The 18,526-nt window shown below is 37.2% G+C and overlaps 1 protein-coding gene across 5 annotated transcripts in view; it reads right to left on the reverse strand.

Moving 5' to 3' along the window:
* The window catches only part of LOC150079193 (pleckstrin homology domain-containing family G member 5-like), a 559,615-nt gene that overhangs the window by 368,229 nt on the left and 172,860 nt on the right, over window positions 1-18,526 (reverse strand). For all 5 annotated transcript variants that reach the window (XM_090382446.1, XM_090382448.1, XM_090382445.1 and 2 more), the window contains one exon: window positions 15,597-15,755. In XM_090382446.1, the coding sequence (XP_090238572.1) occupies window positions 15,597-15,755 (159 nt within the window). The remainder of the gene's footprint in view (window positions 1-15,596; window positions 15,756-18,526) is intronic.

The raw sequence follows: 18,526 nt of genomic DNA on the forward strand, positions 1-18,526 counted from the left end.
TAAAATGTTTCAAAAACACCTTAAAAGTTACCTGTTCAACATAGGACAAATAAAAAAAAAATAATAATCTTTGAATGATATCAGCCTTATTTAATTCTGAGCTCCATCATTGGAATTGTGAGTTAAAGAGACAGATCAAAAAATTATTTCTTTTGGATAACTGAATGACAATTGTTCAAAAGAACACTGCATAAAATACACATTTTATACAATGCATGCAATGTCCATGAAAGTGAAACAATACTTAGTGTATCTAAAGTCATAACTATGTATAATATGCATACATTTACATTAAATTCTACCGAATTTTAATATACAGGAATCCCTCACCAACCATTGGGATATGATCCCCTGAATAGTGCCGTGTTTGTCAAAACCACGGTTGTCAAGACTAAGGTCCTATAAAACATGCAGGGTTGGGGACAAAAAAGAATAATTATTCCATAAAATATATGAAAAACATAGCAAATTTTAGGTAAAGAGGCCTGTGCACTCGGGATTCATTCTGTATAATCTATTATGTAACACAGAGTGAAACAGAAAGTAAAATAAAATAAGTGACAGGTTTAATGTTAAATAGTAAAACAGAATATGTTAAATACATACAATACAATACAATAACTTTCAGTTATTATGGTAACAGATCTTGTGAGGTGTGGCTATCTCACCAGTACCCTAGACAGGTGTGACCTACAGGCATGTGACCACATAGCAACCAACAGTAGTCATTCAAGATACCGACTCTGCCGCAAGCGCCTTTATCCCATACTACCCGAACCTATCACAGCAGGTTTCAAGGGTCCTGAAATCTCATGGGATAAAGTGCATACAGCTCCCGGACAGGAAATTGCAATCCCTCATCTCTAGAGTGAAAACACCGGTTCCCACCTTACTACAAAGTGGACTAGTCTACCACATTTCTTACCGTGACTGCCCTGATTGCTACGTCGGAGAAACTGGCAGAGGGCTCAGCAAATGTATCTCAGAACACGAAAGAACCATCCGTTTAGCAGACATAGAACACTCCATCAATGCTGAGCACTTCTGGTCAACCTGACACGACATTGACCACCACACAATGTCATGGTTGTCATATAAACAAACGTGGAATATATCCTCAGTTGCTGCTAAGTTACTCTCTTTTTGTTGTTGTGGTAGAGTCTCTATATTGTCAAATCTAATGAATCTGAGCAAATCCTTCATTCTAGTGCATGACATAGTTTAAGAAAAAATCACATTACAATGCAGGATTTCTGTGGATCTATAATTCTAGAATGGGTTCTTGACATGCTTTGAGTGAACCATCAATAATCAACAGGCCTATGAATGCTTTCAATTCTACGTGGCTTACGTCCCTTCATTCAGCACCTTATCAGAGAGACAGCCTTACAATTAGTTTCTTGAATAATTATATCCAAAATTTATTCAGTTATGAATAAGTCGAATGCTTCTATGGGTGTCGTAATCTTCTCACTATAACTTGTAAGTCTTGTTTTTTTGTTCAATATGTTTGTTGCAAGATGACTTCTTGCAGATGGTTGGTTTTTTGACCAAGTGTCATCTTTAGTCAAAATTGTATTTGCAGAATTATTATTTTCACTGCCATCGTCAGATAATTCATTACCAACATGTGCAGAATTATTGCTTTCACCGTCTTCATTGGATGAATTGCTAATTTGTTGCCTTTGGCTTTGTGAAGTGTCTTCCAGTAACACATCTTCATGTTCTGACAATTTCAGTTAATCAGGAATATCCTCAAACTCTTTGTTTACTAACTTTAAGTTTGGTTGTTGTTGTGTTTAACGACACATAGGCTGCTAGGGCCATATTGTGTCTTTCTAATGGTGAATATGGAATATCAGCTTAATTGTGATAACTATATTTTATGATATATTCCTATACGATTTAGGAAAGTAAAGAGTTCTTTTTGATTAAAATCATCTCCCAGAATCTGTAATAAATTTATTGATGACTGCGTATTAGAAATTGACTTAAAGATGTCTAAATGGATGGTTTGAAAGTGGGGACAGTCCACTAACAAATGTCGAATGGTCAGTTGTACTTGACATGATGTACATTGGGGAGCGCTGTCATTAGTTAATAGATACAGGTGAGTGAGATAAGTGTGCCCAATCCTTAGCCTTCCTAAAATAATTTCATCTCGTCTGTTTTTTCTGAAGCTGGATTGCCACAGCTTTGGTTCCGGTTTTATTTGGTAGAGTTTATTTCCTGGATAACCTTTCCAGATTAATGACCAGCTGTTATAACATGCTTTACAGACAATGTGTTTGTAATCCGTATATGGAACTTGAAAAGTCTGCGAAATAGTGGTTTCTGGTTGTTTGGCTGCATGATCTGCTCTTTCATTGCCAGCTATTCCAGAATGTCCTGGGATCCAGCAGAATGTCACAGTTTGGTTCAATTCCATACAGGCAAGTAACTTAGAATGAATCTGTTTTACTACAGGGTGAGAGGATTTGGTATTAGTATTTATGGCAGAGACAGCACTGAGTGAGTCAGTGAATATTAAAGCAGACGGAATTAGATGTTCAATAATGTGATCCAGAGCTAAGTTTATAGCATAGAGCTCAGCAGTGAAGATACTGCATTCTATTGGCAATGAGACAGAAGTGCTAAATGATGGGAAGATTGCAGCAGCACCTACTTGGGTCTTGGTTTTTGATCCATCTGTATAGATTTCACATGCGTTTGAATTAGAAAGAGTGTAAGTTGCATGTAACTGTGCGATATTGGAAGGAGACAGCGTGTTCTTTCCGCACTGTTGAAAGTAGTCATCATATATTGCACAGATATTTTCCCAGGGTGGATCTGGTGGTGTTTTGTCCTGAAATATATTGCTGATGTCTATGTTCCATGATTGAGCCAGTTCCTTAAATCTAAGTGGAGCAGGTCGGTTTTCATTAGGTTTACTGATATAAAATGACTCGCATTCAGTATTGTAGAGACATCTCCAACAAGGATGACAGGGCAGACTACGGATTTTTGCGGCATACATCAGAAGTAATGATTTTCTGCGAAGATGTAAGGGAGGTTCATGAGCTTCGATGTACAGGCTCTGAACCGGGGAGGTTCTGAATGCGCCTAGAGCGACTCTCAAAGCACAGTGCTGGATGGTGTTTAGTCGTTCTAAAGTACTTTTCCTCGCTGAATCATATACTGGAGAGGCATAGTCCAAGCGAGACCTGATGAGAGCTCTATACAGATGGATGAGGGTATGACGATCAGCACCCCATGACATGGATGACACACACTTTCAAGTTCGGCTTCAGTGATTAAGCATGTGAGAATATTACGCTGTCGCTGTGACCAACAAAGCAAACATGTCACGCCATGTCCTAATGAATGTACAAACAAGAATTGCACTCTATAATGGTTAACAATGTTATAACATTGATGGCCACGTGGGGTCACTAGGTGACCCCAATCAAAAAACTATATTTTCTAAGTTATGTATTTAAGTTTAAGCAATTATCCCATAGAGGTCTGGAAAAAGGTGAAAAACTTGGCTAAAAAAATAATGAAGCCACTAAGACTTTAATTGAGAAAAATATTGTAAAAAAAAGTAGTGGTGGGGTCACATAGTGAACCCACCTGGTCATCAAAAGGTTAAGGAACAAATTGACAAACATAGGGGACTGTCGTAGTAGTGTACTGCCACAACACCCAAAGAATGGTAGTTAGCACACTTGGAAAAAAGGCATCATAAGCTGTTTGGCATTAGTACAAGATTGAGGTGGTAAAAACAGGCCCATTTATTGATAGTGGTGCAAAAGCAGTATAAAAAAAAAAAAAAAAAAAAAAAAAAAAAAAACACCTAGGAACAGTGTCTTTTATAAACCTTTTAGTTCTCTTATATTAAGAGGGAAAAAAAATGAAGACGACCCATAATAATGTAATTCTGATGTATAATAATACAATATACAGTGAAACTTCCCTTTAACGGACAGCCAGGGGGAACGAAAATTTGTCCGTTAGAGAGAAGTGTCCGCTAACAAGAAGTCTGAGGGAGAAAAAAAAAGAAAGAAAAATCGTTAAACGTTTAATGTAAAATTAAATTAAATTATATACAGATTTTGCACAATATTTTTGTAAATAATATACATACAATTGTGCTATGCATATGACTTTATCTTCAGTAATCACTTATTTTCTTCTGCACCTTCTTCCAGCTGATAATTTTGTTTTCAACATTTGTTTGGAGTGAAGAAACCATCGAAAGTCCTTCAGTATCTTCTTCAGTGGCAAAAAACATTTTTAAACAATTGATTTGTATGAGCGCTTCTATTTTCATCGGTGGTTCGTCGTTAATATGTTCTCCGACAGAATGACCTCCTTCCATTTCTTCATCCTCATGAGGAACTTCTTGAAAAATATCGATGATAATGTCGTTGATATCTAGAGCACCATCTTCTGTAGTGAGGTTCGAGTCTATATCTTTGTAGCCAGGGTCACTTGTAGCTGAAGTATTGTACATTATCAATAGATGTTGAAGTTCTCGTTCACAACTTCAATTTTTGCGTTTGAAAAGCCAGACTTTACAAAACAGTTCACGACAGTTTGTTTTCTAATTGCATTTACTGAATAGGAAATCCATTGAATCGCATCTAGGATGCCAAGTTTCTTTGCAAGGTCACTCGCACATTTTACATCGTTCATGTTTGCAATGAGATGTCTTAAAACACGTTTTCTGTAGTGAAGTTTAAAATTTTTTATTATCCCTTGATCCAAGGGCTGACGCTCTGCAGATGTGTTTGGTGGCAGAAAAACGATTTGAATGTTGGACAATTCAATCTGCGGGTGAGATGCAGCATTATCCATGAGAAGAATAATTTTTCTGTTTTGACGAATCATGTTTTGGTTAAAATGACTTATCCATTCACTCATGATATCTCGTGTCATCCACGCTTTTTTATTAGACTTCCAGTCAACATTCAAAAGATTCAACTTTATGCCCTTGAAACAACGAGGATTTTGTGGTTTTCCCATAACAAGTGGTTGTTAAAAGTCTCCCAGCATATTTGTACACAATTGTACAGTCAAAGCGTTCCTTAGAAATTTTTTCGCCCTGGCACTTTTCGTTTTTTAGACTCATTGTTTTTTCAGGAAGAGCTTTAAAAAAACAACCCTGTTTCGTCACAGTTGTAAATATCCTTAGCTTCAAAATCACGACATAAATCTTCCAATTTGACGGTCCACTCTGTTACAACCCCAGTATCAACAGATCCACCTTCACCACTTACGGTTTTCCAAGAAATTTTATGCCGAGTTTTGAACTTGTCTAGAAGCTTTGAACTCTTTTACTGCCATAGATTCCGCAACCTCCAAAGCCTTTTCCCTAATAATAGGCCCATTAATGGGAATTTTTTTATCATGTGCGCGACAAAACCATTCATACATAACATTGTCAATTTGGAGTCCAACAGTTTTCGGGAATGATTTTTGAACCCGATCATTTCCATGTTGCCAAATTGTTTCAGCAGTTCATTTTTTTTCTTTAGGATGTTGCTTACCTGCGTATTCCCAATTTTGAATTTTGCAGCGAGATTGCAAAGACTATTTTTTTGCCGATCATATGCATTAATGAATTAGACTTTATCTTTTAAAGTTAAATGTTTACGAGAAGACATTGTGCACTTCACACGACACTGAACAAAACTGAAAACTCAAACGACGAAAGGCCGACAAAATTCCCCTCCCCTGCACACACCGAATTCATCAGAAGTTTTACACGTGTCTTAAAATTCTTGAAAAAGGGTTTAGAACCGCGATGTAAACTTTGATAAAATTCAGAGAATCGGAAATAGAAAATAAACACACGATTGAGGCAATACGTAGAAGAAAAGTTCCTAGAAAAAGGGCCGTGAGCTCTCCCGCAGTCCATTATGGGGAGATCAAATTAAGTGCTAATCTAAACGAAACAGTGCAGATTGCCTGTCCGCGTCCGTTACAGAGAATGTCCGCTAGACAGAAGCTGAAAACACGTTAAAACCAATAGAGGTGCGTTGGGGAATTTGAAAATGTCCATTGTAGAGAGAGGTCCGTTAAAGAGAGGTGTCCGTTAGGAGAAGTTTCACTGTATATCATATGCAAGTATAGATGCATCTATACAATATTATAGGTGTGTGTATACTTGCATTTACACCACTGCTAGGATTATAACAAATAAATTTAAGGTCCAGATAAAGAACTTCCAATTGTGTGTTCCTTATATCTGTGTTACAGATATAAGGAACACACAACTGGAATTTGGTGAAAACAATGTGTACAGAAAGGATAGACTGGGAGGAGGGATTATGCTGTTACTTAAGAAACACAAAATCTAAGGAAGTGCATCCAGTTGACATGGGTGGACAGTGCTGTATTGAGTCAGTTTGGTGTGACATAAGCACTGGAAAAGCAAAATTGAGAGTAGGAGTGTGTCATATACCTAATGACTCTGATGAGTAATGAACAACTGTACAGAGAAGCACAGTGGGCCAGTAAATCAGATTGTCTTATAATGGGGGATTTTAACTTCCCAGATATTGACTGGAATTTGTGTGTTGGTCACACCCATGCTAGTCAGACTTTTGTCAATTCACAGCAAGATTGTTTTCTACAGCAGCATATTTGAGAGGCAATCAAAGACAGTAATACTCTTGATCTGGTTATTAGCAGAGATTATTCGTGCATTAAGAATCTGCAGATAAAGAAACCACCAGGTTTGAAGTGATCACAGTGTACTAATGTGGGATCTGCTCAAAGATGTACCTTTCAGGGGTAAAGGGAAGGGTTTTTGCTTCCCTTTACCCCTTGTAGTCACCTTTACATAATTTTTATTATGTAAAGGTGACTACAGTGGTCTCAGATTTTCAGTTCTTTACAGTGACACCAACTGATGTTACCAACAGCAAATTCTAAATGGGAAGCATTCAAGGAATTAATCGTGGAAGCAACTAAGCTTTTCATACAGATTAAGAAATATTGTTCAAGGTTTAGGCCTAAATGAAGATCAGATGAACTAATGAGGCTCTTGGCAGAGAATAAAAATGCATGGGATGCATATAAATTATCACGTGACGGAGATGACTATGGTAGATATAAGATAGTCTGTAATCAAGTCACAAAGGAGGTGAGGCAAGAAAGGCAGATTACGAGAAATCTTTGGCAAATGATACAAAGAAAAACAGTAAAGACTTTTTTTGCTTATGTAAAAAGTCTAGAAGGAAGGGGGATGAATCAGATTGATCCGCTTGATATCAATGGTTCGATTGTTGACGATTCTGCTCAGGTAGCTGACAAACTGAATGAGTATTTTGCATCTACATTCACATGAGGAATTCTGTAGATAAGTGAAGGCCAGAAACTTAAACTCTAACAGGGAGTTAAATGATTTGGTAATAATTGAGGGCAAAGTGGATGAGAAACTGTTGAAGCTAATCATTTAAAAAAAAAAAAAAAAGAAAGAAAGAAAGGAAGCAACAAAGGAAGTAAGCAGGCTCTTAGCCATGATTATGAGGGTATCCTTGGACCCAGGGGAGGTAACCACAGACTGGAGATGTGTAAATGTCCCCAATTCACAAAGGGGGACTTGAAAGGTGACAGGAGTAATTACAGATCTCAGTTTGACTTCTGTTCCTGAGAAAATAATGGAGTCACTGGTTAAAGAACACTGCAATTATAGTTCAGACACTGCATGGGTTTGTTAAGTGGAAGTCTTGTCTAACCAATTTGATAGGATACTACGATGTGTCCACAAAGGAATTAAATGCAAAAAATAATTTTGATATCGTATAGTTGGATTTTAGGAAAGCTTTTGATACTGTTGCACATGGAAGACTACTGTACAAGTTGGAGCAGTATGGCATTAAGTGAAAGTTGTTGCTATGGATAAAGGGATGGTAAACTGGGAAAAGACAGAGTGGTAATCAATGAACACTGCTCTTCGTGGACTAATGTTATTAATGGTGTCCCCAGGGGACCATGTTGGGCCCATTGTTGTTTTCTGTATTTATTGATGAAGGTATATCATGCTTAATGTCCAAGTTTGCAGACAATAAGAAGGTTGTTTATGACAGTAAGGACAGTACACTACTGCAAAAGGATCTGGAAAAATTGAGCAGATGGGATGAGAGTTGGCAAATGAAGTTTAACATTGACAGATGCAAAGTGTGCTGCAAATGCACTTTGCATTGACATGTAGATAACCCCAGAGTAATATACCAACTGTGTGGTATATTACTCTGGGGTTACACGGGTAGTGTGGAATGAAAAAGACCTGGGGGTTATTGTGCAGTCAGATATGAAGTTTTCTGAGTAGTGCAAACAGTTTGCACTACTCATGGGGTCTTGTCAATGATATATAGGAATTTTACCAGCAGGAATTAGGAGGTGATTGTCCCCTTCAGTGTTGCCAATTTAGCGGTTTTCCCGGTAGATTTAGCAGAATTGCTTCGGGTTTGGCGGATTAAAATATGTAATAGCGGAATGAGTTTAAATGTAAAAATTTAAAATAAGTTTTGCATTTTATATATTTTGGCAATGTAACATTTAAATTAAGAAATATTTATTTAACAATATAAATATTTCATAATTGAAATGTTTTATTGATATACATCGTAAACATAGTAGGGATATCTTATTTAATAGTTTTTTTTTTTTTATAAAGTGAAGAATCGGTTTTATATTATTCAGGGATCCCCTGAGGGGAACCACAACAATTTCAATACGTAGTTACACTCGCCATCAAATGATATGACCGTTGGTTCATAGCTTTAAATTGAATCATATCTAAAAATGTGGAAAAAAATTCTAATGAATTAGCCCTACCTTTTTTTGAAACCGCAAAGGAATGCCATTGGATTATTTTTCTTCATCGTAATTGAATCATCTGGAGAAAAAATTATAGCGATGAATAACCTCATCATGGGTATAATTAATGTCTCAGTAGAGATCTTTATATGCAGGCCATCCATCACTGATGATCCTTGTACCTGACAATATTCTCTTTCTTATACAGGTGACCCCCGCTTAACGCTGATAGTTCGTTCCGGGAAAACAGAGTGCTAAGTGAATCTGCGCTAAGCGAGTGCCATATTCCCATAAGGTAACATATGTATTTGTGAGTTGCGGTCTATTCCATAGGATATTTTCTAATCAATAATAAATGGTAGTGAAAATATGCACCAATGTCGATTAAAAATATTTAATATTCAAAATTTTGTACATATAAAATATTCTACATTATATACACATATAATTATGAGGTAATTAACTAAGGAAAATCATGAATTTATTAATTCGATGGCCCTGTGCTCTCGAGTTTTTGTATCTTTGGACTGAAAAATGCGTCAATTTTGGGTTGTGCTTTGGCCCTCTTCCTCTCATTGTACAACATCATGTAGGGATTCATTTCTTTCTTCAAATTTCTTATTACCTTGGCACTTCGTTCCATGTCAGGGTTGTTCTCCAGGAAATAATCACACATTTTTTCGAAGTGTTCAAAAGCTTCACTAAGTCCTTTTGCAGTCTGCGACTTCATCGGTTCTTCATCTATAGTATCTTGATCATCATCTCCCTCAATAGCAAGCTCTTGTTCTTTTATAATTTCAATTAGTTCTTCATTAGAAAGGCCATCCCTGTCGTTGTTGTCGATCATCTCTTGTACGATGTCTTCGTTAATTTCGTGTAATCCTGCTTCTTTTCCGAGCTCAACAATTTGCGTTTTAACATTTTCAAAGGGAATCATCAGGTTCCTGGGAATGTTTTATGCAATTTTTCCAAACTTTCCTCCACACTCCATTCATGGTTTTCTGAGTCACTTCATCCCAGGCACTTGAAATGTTGTAGATGGCGGTTTTAATGTTATAGGATTTCCAAAAATCCATTAAGCTCGGTACATTTTCAGTGTTGATGGCTTCAATAGCTTGGGAAAAGGTGTTCCCTATGTAGTATGCTTTAAATGTGGCAATTACTCCTTGGTCCATTGGTTGGATCAGAGACGTAGTGTTTGGAGGCATGTAAAAAACTTTTATGTGATTGTTCAAGTCTTCTAAGCTCTCTTTGCTTGGGTGTCCTGGCACATTGTCCATGATTAGAATAGCTTTATAACCAATGTTATTTTTTGCACAATATTTTTCCACTACAGGACAGAAGAACTCAGCATACCAATCAATGAAAAGCGGCCTGGTTACCCAAGCTTTTTTATTAGCCTTCCAGATTACAGGTAGGTTTGATTTAACTAAACCTTTAAGAGCCCTTGGATTTTCGGAATGGTAAACTAAAAGGGGATTTAATTTAAAATCCCTCGCAGCGTTACCACCCAACAACAAAGTTAACCGATCCTTTGCCGCTTTGAAGCCTGGCATGTTTTTTTCTTCTTTCGATATGAAACTTCTTTTAGGCATTCGTTTCCAAAAAAGACCTGTTTCATCTATGTTAAAAACTTGTTGAGCAGTATAACATCCCTCTTCAATAATTTTAACAAATTCTTTTTTGAAAGTTTTGGCTCCTTATTGATCTGCACTTGCAGCTTCTCCCTGTATTGCTACGTTGTGCAGTTATAGCGCTTTCTAAATCTATCAAACCAGCCCTTACTAGCGTTAAATGGTTCCACATTTTTTTCAGGGTGAGCTTCCTTTAAATCTTCATATAGGCTCTTCGCTTTTTCTTTAATAATAATTGAACTTAACGGAATTCTACGTTGAATGTTGTCTTCAATAAAATTATGTAGAAGTTTCTCCATTTCAATCATAATAGCCGGCCTAGCCCTGGTCAATTTAGTTGCCTGCAGTGGAACAGCTGTTTTTCCAGCTGATAAAATTGATTCTTTATTTTTCATGATTGTTCTTACAGTTGAACCTGCCAGTCCTAAATTATTGCACACATCCACTTGTCTTTGACCAGAATCAATTCTCTTCAAAACGTCTAATAATTTAATTTTCAAACTCAATGTTTTTCTTACCTTTCCAATCTTTGCACCGTGTCCAGACATTGTTGCTTTTTCATTCTTATCCGCCATAACTCTCTGCAAATGTAACTGTGTTGCACTGATTGTGATACGATGTTCGAGTACAGTAAACTGTCTGTATGTCTAACACTGTATGCACTGAATGATATCTAGAATTCCTCTGGCAAGTGAGCTGAAGACGGTGACAAATGTTTTATTTATCTGAAAAGTTAGATTTTACCGTGCAGTAAAACCAAATGGTTGTTTATTGTACGAAAAGTACTGTAATCAATTATGGTGTGACTCATGGAGAATGTTTATGGAATTTCCAAAACAGTAAAACAAACAAATTTTATGTACTTCGCGTGACCACAAGGTCAGAGGAGTTCAGAAGACAAGAGAATACTGTACAAGAAACAGCACCGCATTTAGCACTCATGGGATTGATTGTGTGAAAAACATTTCGCAAGTTATAGTTCCCACAGTAAAACAAAAGAAGAGATAGGGAGTAAATCTATTTTTAGTATCTTTCTATTACAGGTCAGAACAGAAAATGCAGACTTCGTAACAACATATGACACTGGATGGCAAATTTTTTCAACTTGTGTACTAAAAAAGAATTTCTCCCTTGAAACTATCCACACCAAGAAAATAAGAGCATATTGAAAGTTTCAAAATTTTGTACATAGAGTAGAAATTATAAAAATAATTACTGTAGTTAATTTCATGGTGGCTATTTTCTCCTTTTGCCAAAAAAAAAAAAAAGAGGGCTCAAAACAGACTGGACTGAAGACGGATTTGCCAAAAATTCAATCTGTATGCTAATAAAATAGCGTTACAGTGAGTTTTGACAGCATTATAGTCAGATACGGGTTATAATGTAACCCGGGGGCTCACATGGGCTTGGCAAACCCAGGGTCCTGAGCTGGATATCATCATTCTTCTCTTTCTTGGTGATTCCTTTCTACTTCTCTCTCTCTCTCTCTCTCTCTCTCTCTCTCTCTCTCTCTCTCTCTCTCTCTCTCTCTCTCTCTCTCTCTCAGGGGGTAACTTGGGAATTTTTTTTTTTTTTTTTTTTTTTTGGCTGGTGCAGCATAAGCCTCAGGCTTCCTTGTACCATATGGCCATTAATAATAATAACAGCGTTATAACGAATCAGCGTAAAGCAAGCCGCGTTATAACGGGGGCCTGCTGTAATTGATAATAGAGTTGTTTTATCTCTATTTTCTACCGGAACGAAAAAAAAAACATTGTTTGGTAATTCTTTCGAATGCACCAAAAATCCATTGTGTTCCTATTAGTCATCCTCTATTATTTTATTATTAGCTATACGGTGCAAGGAAGCCTGAGGCTTATGCTGCACCAGCCGAGAAAAAAAAAAAAAATTCTGAATTATTGAGAGAGAGAGAGAGAGTGAGAAGTAGAAGGGAATCACCAAGAAAGAGAAGAACGATGACGATATCCAGGTCAGGACCCTGGGTATCCCAAGCCCATATTCACCAGATGTTAGTCCAAGGGGTTATTATACATTTTCTTTTGAAAAATGATGATTCATCAATTTCAACTTCAATAGGTATTCCATTTTCTGAAATCCCCCTAGTTAACTATCTAACTATTTAACTAACTAACTATCTTAATCAATTATTGATATCATGCAGATCTGCCTCAGATCTTTGCATTTTATTGATATTTAAATTAAGAGCAATGCGATCTTGAGACCAATCTTAGGACCAGAAGTATAGAAATAATAAATTGAGATAACGCTAATGTACTATCATCAAAAAATGATTTATGTCTAATACTCTTTGTTTTATGGCAAGGTTTTTTATAACCCCAACTAAACATATCAGTTTTACATTTACTTTTTTGTTAGCCGCATTTCAAGTTTGCAAATGTCACCAAAAGCTGTACTTTGCAAAATTTGATTTTTCGCCAACCAAGAAATCAAGTGATTAATATTGCCACTGCATAAATTCATCAACTCCATTAAACAGTAATTGTTATTTTTGACTTCTTCCTCAGAATAAACTGCATTTGGCATGCAATTTGGAGGTTTTTTACTGGACATAATGTAGGGTCTTAAAATTTTTTTATGGTGTCCATTAATAGAATTTAACCCAAATGAAAATTTAAAAAAGCTGGCAGGTTAAGTGTTAAAAATAGCGGATTTTTAACATGCGGCTAGCGGGAAGTGTTATTAAGAGTTGGCAACACTGGTCTCCTTGTATAATGCAATGGTCAGGCCACAGCTTGAGTATGTGTCTGGAGTCCTCATTTTAGGAAAGATGTAGAGCTGCTGGAAGTAGTACAGAGAAAGGCAACAAGGTTAGTGAGTGGAATAAATGGTTGCCTGTTAACAAGAAAGCAACACAAGCTATTTGAAATAATTCTTCAGCCAGGATGGAAGTGGCTTCAGGCCCTGACTTTCCTAATAGTAAGTTATGCAAATTTCAGCATCTGGAAACTAGGAATCACCCTGTGAGGTGATCTGACTGAGGTGTATAAGGCCTTGAATGGTTTGAGCAAGCTCAATGCTAATTGGATTCTTCCTCTTGCTCAGAATACAAACCTGATAGTGCAAGAATTCAAATTGAAGAAAAACAGTTGTAGAATAGATGTATGGAAATTTGCCTTTAGCCAGCGGGTAGTTGATTGCTGAAACAAACTTCCATCTGTCGTTGTGGAGGCTAGTGTAAATAAATTCAAGGCTGAACTAGACAAATCTTTGGAGTGAACAGATAGGTGAAACGGAGAGGTAGGTTTTTTTCTTTTTTTGGCTGATGCTATATAAACTTGCTTTCTTGCATCATATGCCTCTACTAATGCTAATAAGAGCAACCATTTTCAGCAGTCTTATTACCGAAAAATTAATTTATAATCGACTCATTCGAATGCTCAGCAACACGAAACAAGCAAAACCAAAGATCTACAGGAAATCAATGTAGAAGTGGACACACTGAGCACTTATATATACACAAACAAAGTGGAAAGAATTTTTTTTACAGCTATACTTCTCCGATTAAGTTAGTAATATTAAAAGTGAACCTTTGTTAATTTTTTTCTTTTTATTATTTTATTATTATTTTTATTATATTCTAAATTAAAGTCTTGCTAAAAGATATTTAAATTTCAGTTTGTTTTACAGCTTTGTACAACCTGCACAAAGCATGTGCATGCACATAAATGCATAAACGTACACGTGCACACACAAAGATTACTATAAACTCAGTTGAGTCACTCTTGCATGGTTTACCCAGACATTAAGGCTCTAGGAAGCAGCTTTGGTTGCTTGTGCTTAAAGCTGCCCCAGTGAAGGAGAGAAAGATACATTCTAAATGAACTATTACTAAATTCAAACAAGTTAGTGTGTAGCATCGTGTTAGTTCTTAGTAAATCACCGAAGTACATGAATTGACATCGTTTTGTTATATCTCATATTGCAAATGCCTTTACAACGAATTGCCCTGATACTGCACTACCTAAAATAAGCAAGGCTTGGCCAGTAGAAAAGCCTGTTACTTATTCTCACAGGATACCACCACCCGGAGAGCATATTTAAGGCTTTTTGGCCTCTCATCGGTGGGTGGGTGGGTAGGTACCCTAGTGTTACACTAAGTTACAACCCAGTTAGGAAGTAAAATTCCACAATATGAGTGATGCCAGATGGTGTGCAACAATAAAGACTTAAAAACATCTTAGAAAAGAGTATTTACTGAGGTGAGTGGTACAGTTGGTCCAGAGTCTCCAAGGCCACCAAAAAATGCAATTTTTTGTTTGTCTAGGAAACCTCTTTCCTTTACCTTTAAGGCTGAAAGCCTCAGACTACAGAAAATTCACTAATCGAACAAGTTAGTGTTTAGCATTATGTTAGTTCATTGAAAATCACTGAAGTAGGCGATTCATAACCGGGTTGTCACTTATTGTAACAGTGAAGTACCTATCTACCCACAAATGAGATGCTCAAAACAGTGCCATCTGGGGTGGGGGCTTGGTAACGAAGGTTAACAGTCTTCCCCACAGAGAAAGCATTGCTTATTCGAGGGATTTATGCAGGAACTAGTTGAGCGAGTTTGAGGAGTAACTGGCCCTTTTCTTTTTCAAAGGAATTTCTTCTTCTTCCTCCTCTCCTACTAACACTTTCCTCTACCTTTTCGGTTTTCTATGTCTAATAGGGACAGAGATGTGTATAATAGAGCTTATTATCCCATAACCATTTACAAACAGTGCCTTCTGGGTGGTGGTATCTGCCAATAATAAGTAACATTGGTCTTCTAAACTGGCAAAGCATTGCTTGAGGTAGTGCAATATCAGGGCAACCCTTTGTGAAGGCATTCACAATATGAGATAAAACAAGAATGATGCCAATTCACCTAGTTCAATGATTTACTACAAATAACATGATGCTATGCACTAACTTGTTTGATTAGTGAATTTTCTCTAGTGTGAGGCTTTCAGCCCTAAAACCTTTTTAATTATTTCTAAATTCTAAATAAATATCTAGAAAATGTTTTAAATTATTCATAAAATTCTAAATGATCTAGTTAATTAAGTATAATTAAATCAAATTAATATTTAATTATATTTAATATTAATTTGAAATATATTATTATTTAATTAATACTGAACTGTAGATTATATCAATATTTACCTTGTTTCGGTTAACTATATCTGTCCAATGGTCCTCTAACAAATATAGACTGGCAACATCAGAAGAGGAATGAAAAGTGAGTAGTGCTGGTCGCTCTGGGACACCTTGCTGTCTATAGCAATTTAAAATTTCTGTCAGAGCTTCCATCTTCTCTCTATCCTATTCCAGAAAGTGTGATTAGTTCTTGATTAAGATGACTGTGTAAACCAATATAATGATCTATTTTATTATCAATATAATACAACCTGTGCCTAAGTAAAGATAAGTTTGTGGCCTAAGTGTGATATCATGTTCTCCTGTATTTTGTAGTCATAACTAAAATATTATCCTTCATAATTGTTTGAAAATGTCAAACACAACTATGAAGGATAGTATTTATATACTATTGAATATTTTGTATAATACTGAATATATTTTATATACTATTGAATATTTTGTATAATACTGAATATATTTTATATAGCATTGAATATGTGAAGAACTCTAAATGGACAAGAGGGATAAAACTCAGCTCTGAGCAGTCAGTACATAAGGGCTTAAATGTCCCCTCCCCTCCATAAACATATCAGGAATGATTCATAAAAATAGTGCAAAGCAATAAAGGCTGTGCAGTTCTGTTTCAAAAAAGATATTGAGATATACTGATAATAGTATGCATTTCCGTGAAGAATTTTCATAGGATGAGAATGAGAGGAGCCAGTGATGAAGGCATCTCCAAACCATTAAACAACAGCTGTGGCCTGTTTTCGTTCAATTGTGCAGTCTAGTTGTAACTTTTTACTGACTTGCCATTGAATATGCACCTGTCCATCAACATGGACCTGGAACCTTAACTGATTAGACCAGACAACTTTTTCAGTTGTCCAATGTCCATGAACACTGCCCCTGTGCCCACTGCAGGCAGAGGTGTAGAAGGCTTTTTGATTTGATTTGATTTTTTATGGCACATTGGCAGCTAAGGCCATAATGCGCCAAGGCAAATTTTAAAACACTATTAAACATTTTGGTAGCTAAAGCTACCACATCAAGCAATTAATTATTGTCAAAAGATACAAGGTAAAAGTATAAAAAGTATAAATCTTAGATTCTTGTATAAAAATTAATAGACTGTAAAAAGTTAAAAACGTCGGACATATTGTCTCTGTCACCTATAATCTGACTGAGTGTAAATGGCTCAGTCAAATTATTAAAAGCGGTAAAATACAAGCGTCGTGCTTCTATAAAAACAGGACATTCTATTAAAATATGACTAACGGTTAAAATAACATTACATATCTCATACATAGGTGGGTCATCCGGCCTCAGCAAGTAGGAATGGGTTAGATGACTATGACCTATGCGGAGCCGAGCAAGAACAACTTCCTCTCTTCGGACCCTGCGTTGACTGGACTGCCATTGCGTAATTACAGGCTTAATGCGATGTAATTTATTTGTGCCCTGCCTGTGCCAAGAATCTTGCCATTGGGAGAGTAAAATAGAACGTATTATTTGCCTGTAGTCTGTATAGGGGACTGACAGGCAATGATTATCCAGGGAAATGGCTGATTTGGCAGCGGTATCAGCTAATTCATTTCCCCGGATCCCAATGTGGCTTGGGATCCAGCAAAAGCGAATATCAAATTCTAATTCCACAAGAGAAAAAAGAATATTCCGGATCCTGGACAGGATCGGATGAGGGTTATACCTCACCGATACTAGTGCCTGTAATACGCTCAATGAATCACAATAAATCATATACCTCCGGTAGTCGCGATTTTTAATGTGATCTAGGGCTGATTGTATTGCATGCAACTCTGCAGTATAAATGCTAGTTTCTTGTGGGATCTTATAGGATAAAGTTTTGTGAGGGAACACAACAGCAGATCCCACATGACATTCTAACTTTGAGCCATCTGTATAGGTTGGCAGAATGTTTGTTATTTGGTTTTTAGGAGCATTAGCAACTAAGGCCATATTGCTCCGGGATATGCGGTGGTCATTCCTTGACCTTTCCGCATCCTCCGTATTTGGTGGTGACGGGCTCGAACCCCGGTCTAATCAAGAAGCGTGTGCTACGCACTGCTGCTCCTTCCCACCTGGCTACGGAGGCGCCTAGGTTGGCAGAAAGTCAGAATACTGCTGTCTATGTAATGCAAAGAGTTGCCGGTAGACAGATGGCGGTGTAGTAGCCTTCTCCCAGATCTTAAGGGAGAAGTCGCAAGTTGGAAAATGAGCATGCCAGGGTGGAAAGAATTGCCTTGGTGACTGGGCTACGTTGTCTACCGTCAAGTTCAGCTCATTCAGCAGCCCTTGAATGCGAATACCAAAAGGTTTGTTGGCAGTCCGATGGGTGTTGTAGAGATTTTCCCAGCACGGCTCAAAAACGGATGGCCACGTGGGATGATCGGGCAGGGATTTTAATTTGAAGGTGTACTGTAAGGACAACTGCTTACGTCGAAGAGACAAAGATGGTTCATTTGCTTCAACGTAAAGGCTTTGGACAGGAGATGTGCGAAATGTTCCAGTGGCTGTCCAGATGGCTTGATGGTGGATTGGATCTAACCACCGAAGTGCACTATCTCTAGCAGAACCATAGACCTGAGATCCATAGTCGAGTTTGGAACAGACAAGTGCCCGGTAGAGACGAAGAAGGGTAGCACGATCTGCGCCCCATGAGGTTCACGAAAGGGCACGAAGGATGTTACGCCCTTTGACACATCTTGTCCTCAGCTGACGAATATGTTGTAAGAATGTCAGCTTTTTGTCGAAAATAAGTCCAAGGAATTTGAATTCTGCTACAACTGGGATGTTATTTTGCCCAAGCCTTAATTCTGGGTCAGGATGAAGATTACGTTTGCGACAGAAGTGTACACAAACAGTCTTCTGTGATGAAAATCTGAACCCATTAGCCAAAGACCAAGCTGTAAGATGGTCAATGGTTTTCTGCAGTT

The sequence above is a fragment of the Mastigoproctus giganteus genome, chromosome 10 (genome assembly GCF_048544385.1).
Source record: "Mastigoproctus giganteus isolate SK-2022 chromosome 10, ASM4854438v1, whole genome shotgun sequence".
Lineage (NCBI taxonomy): Eukaryota > Metazoa > Arthropoda > Arachnida > Uropygi > Thelyphonidae > Mastigoproctus > Mastigoproctus giganteus.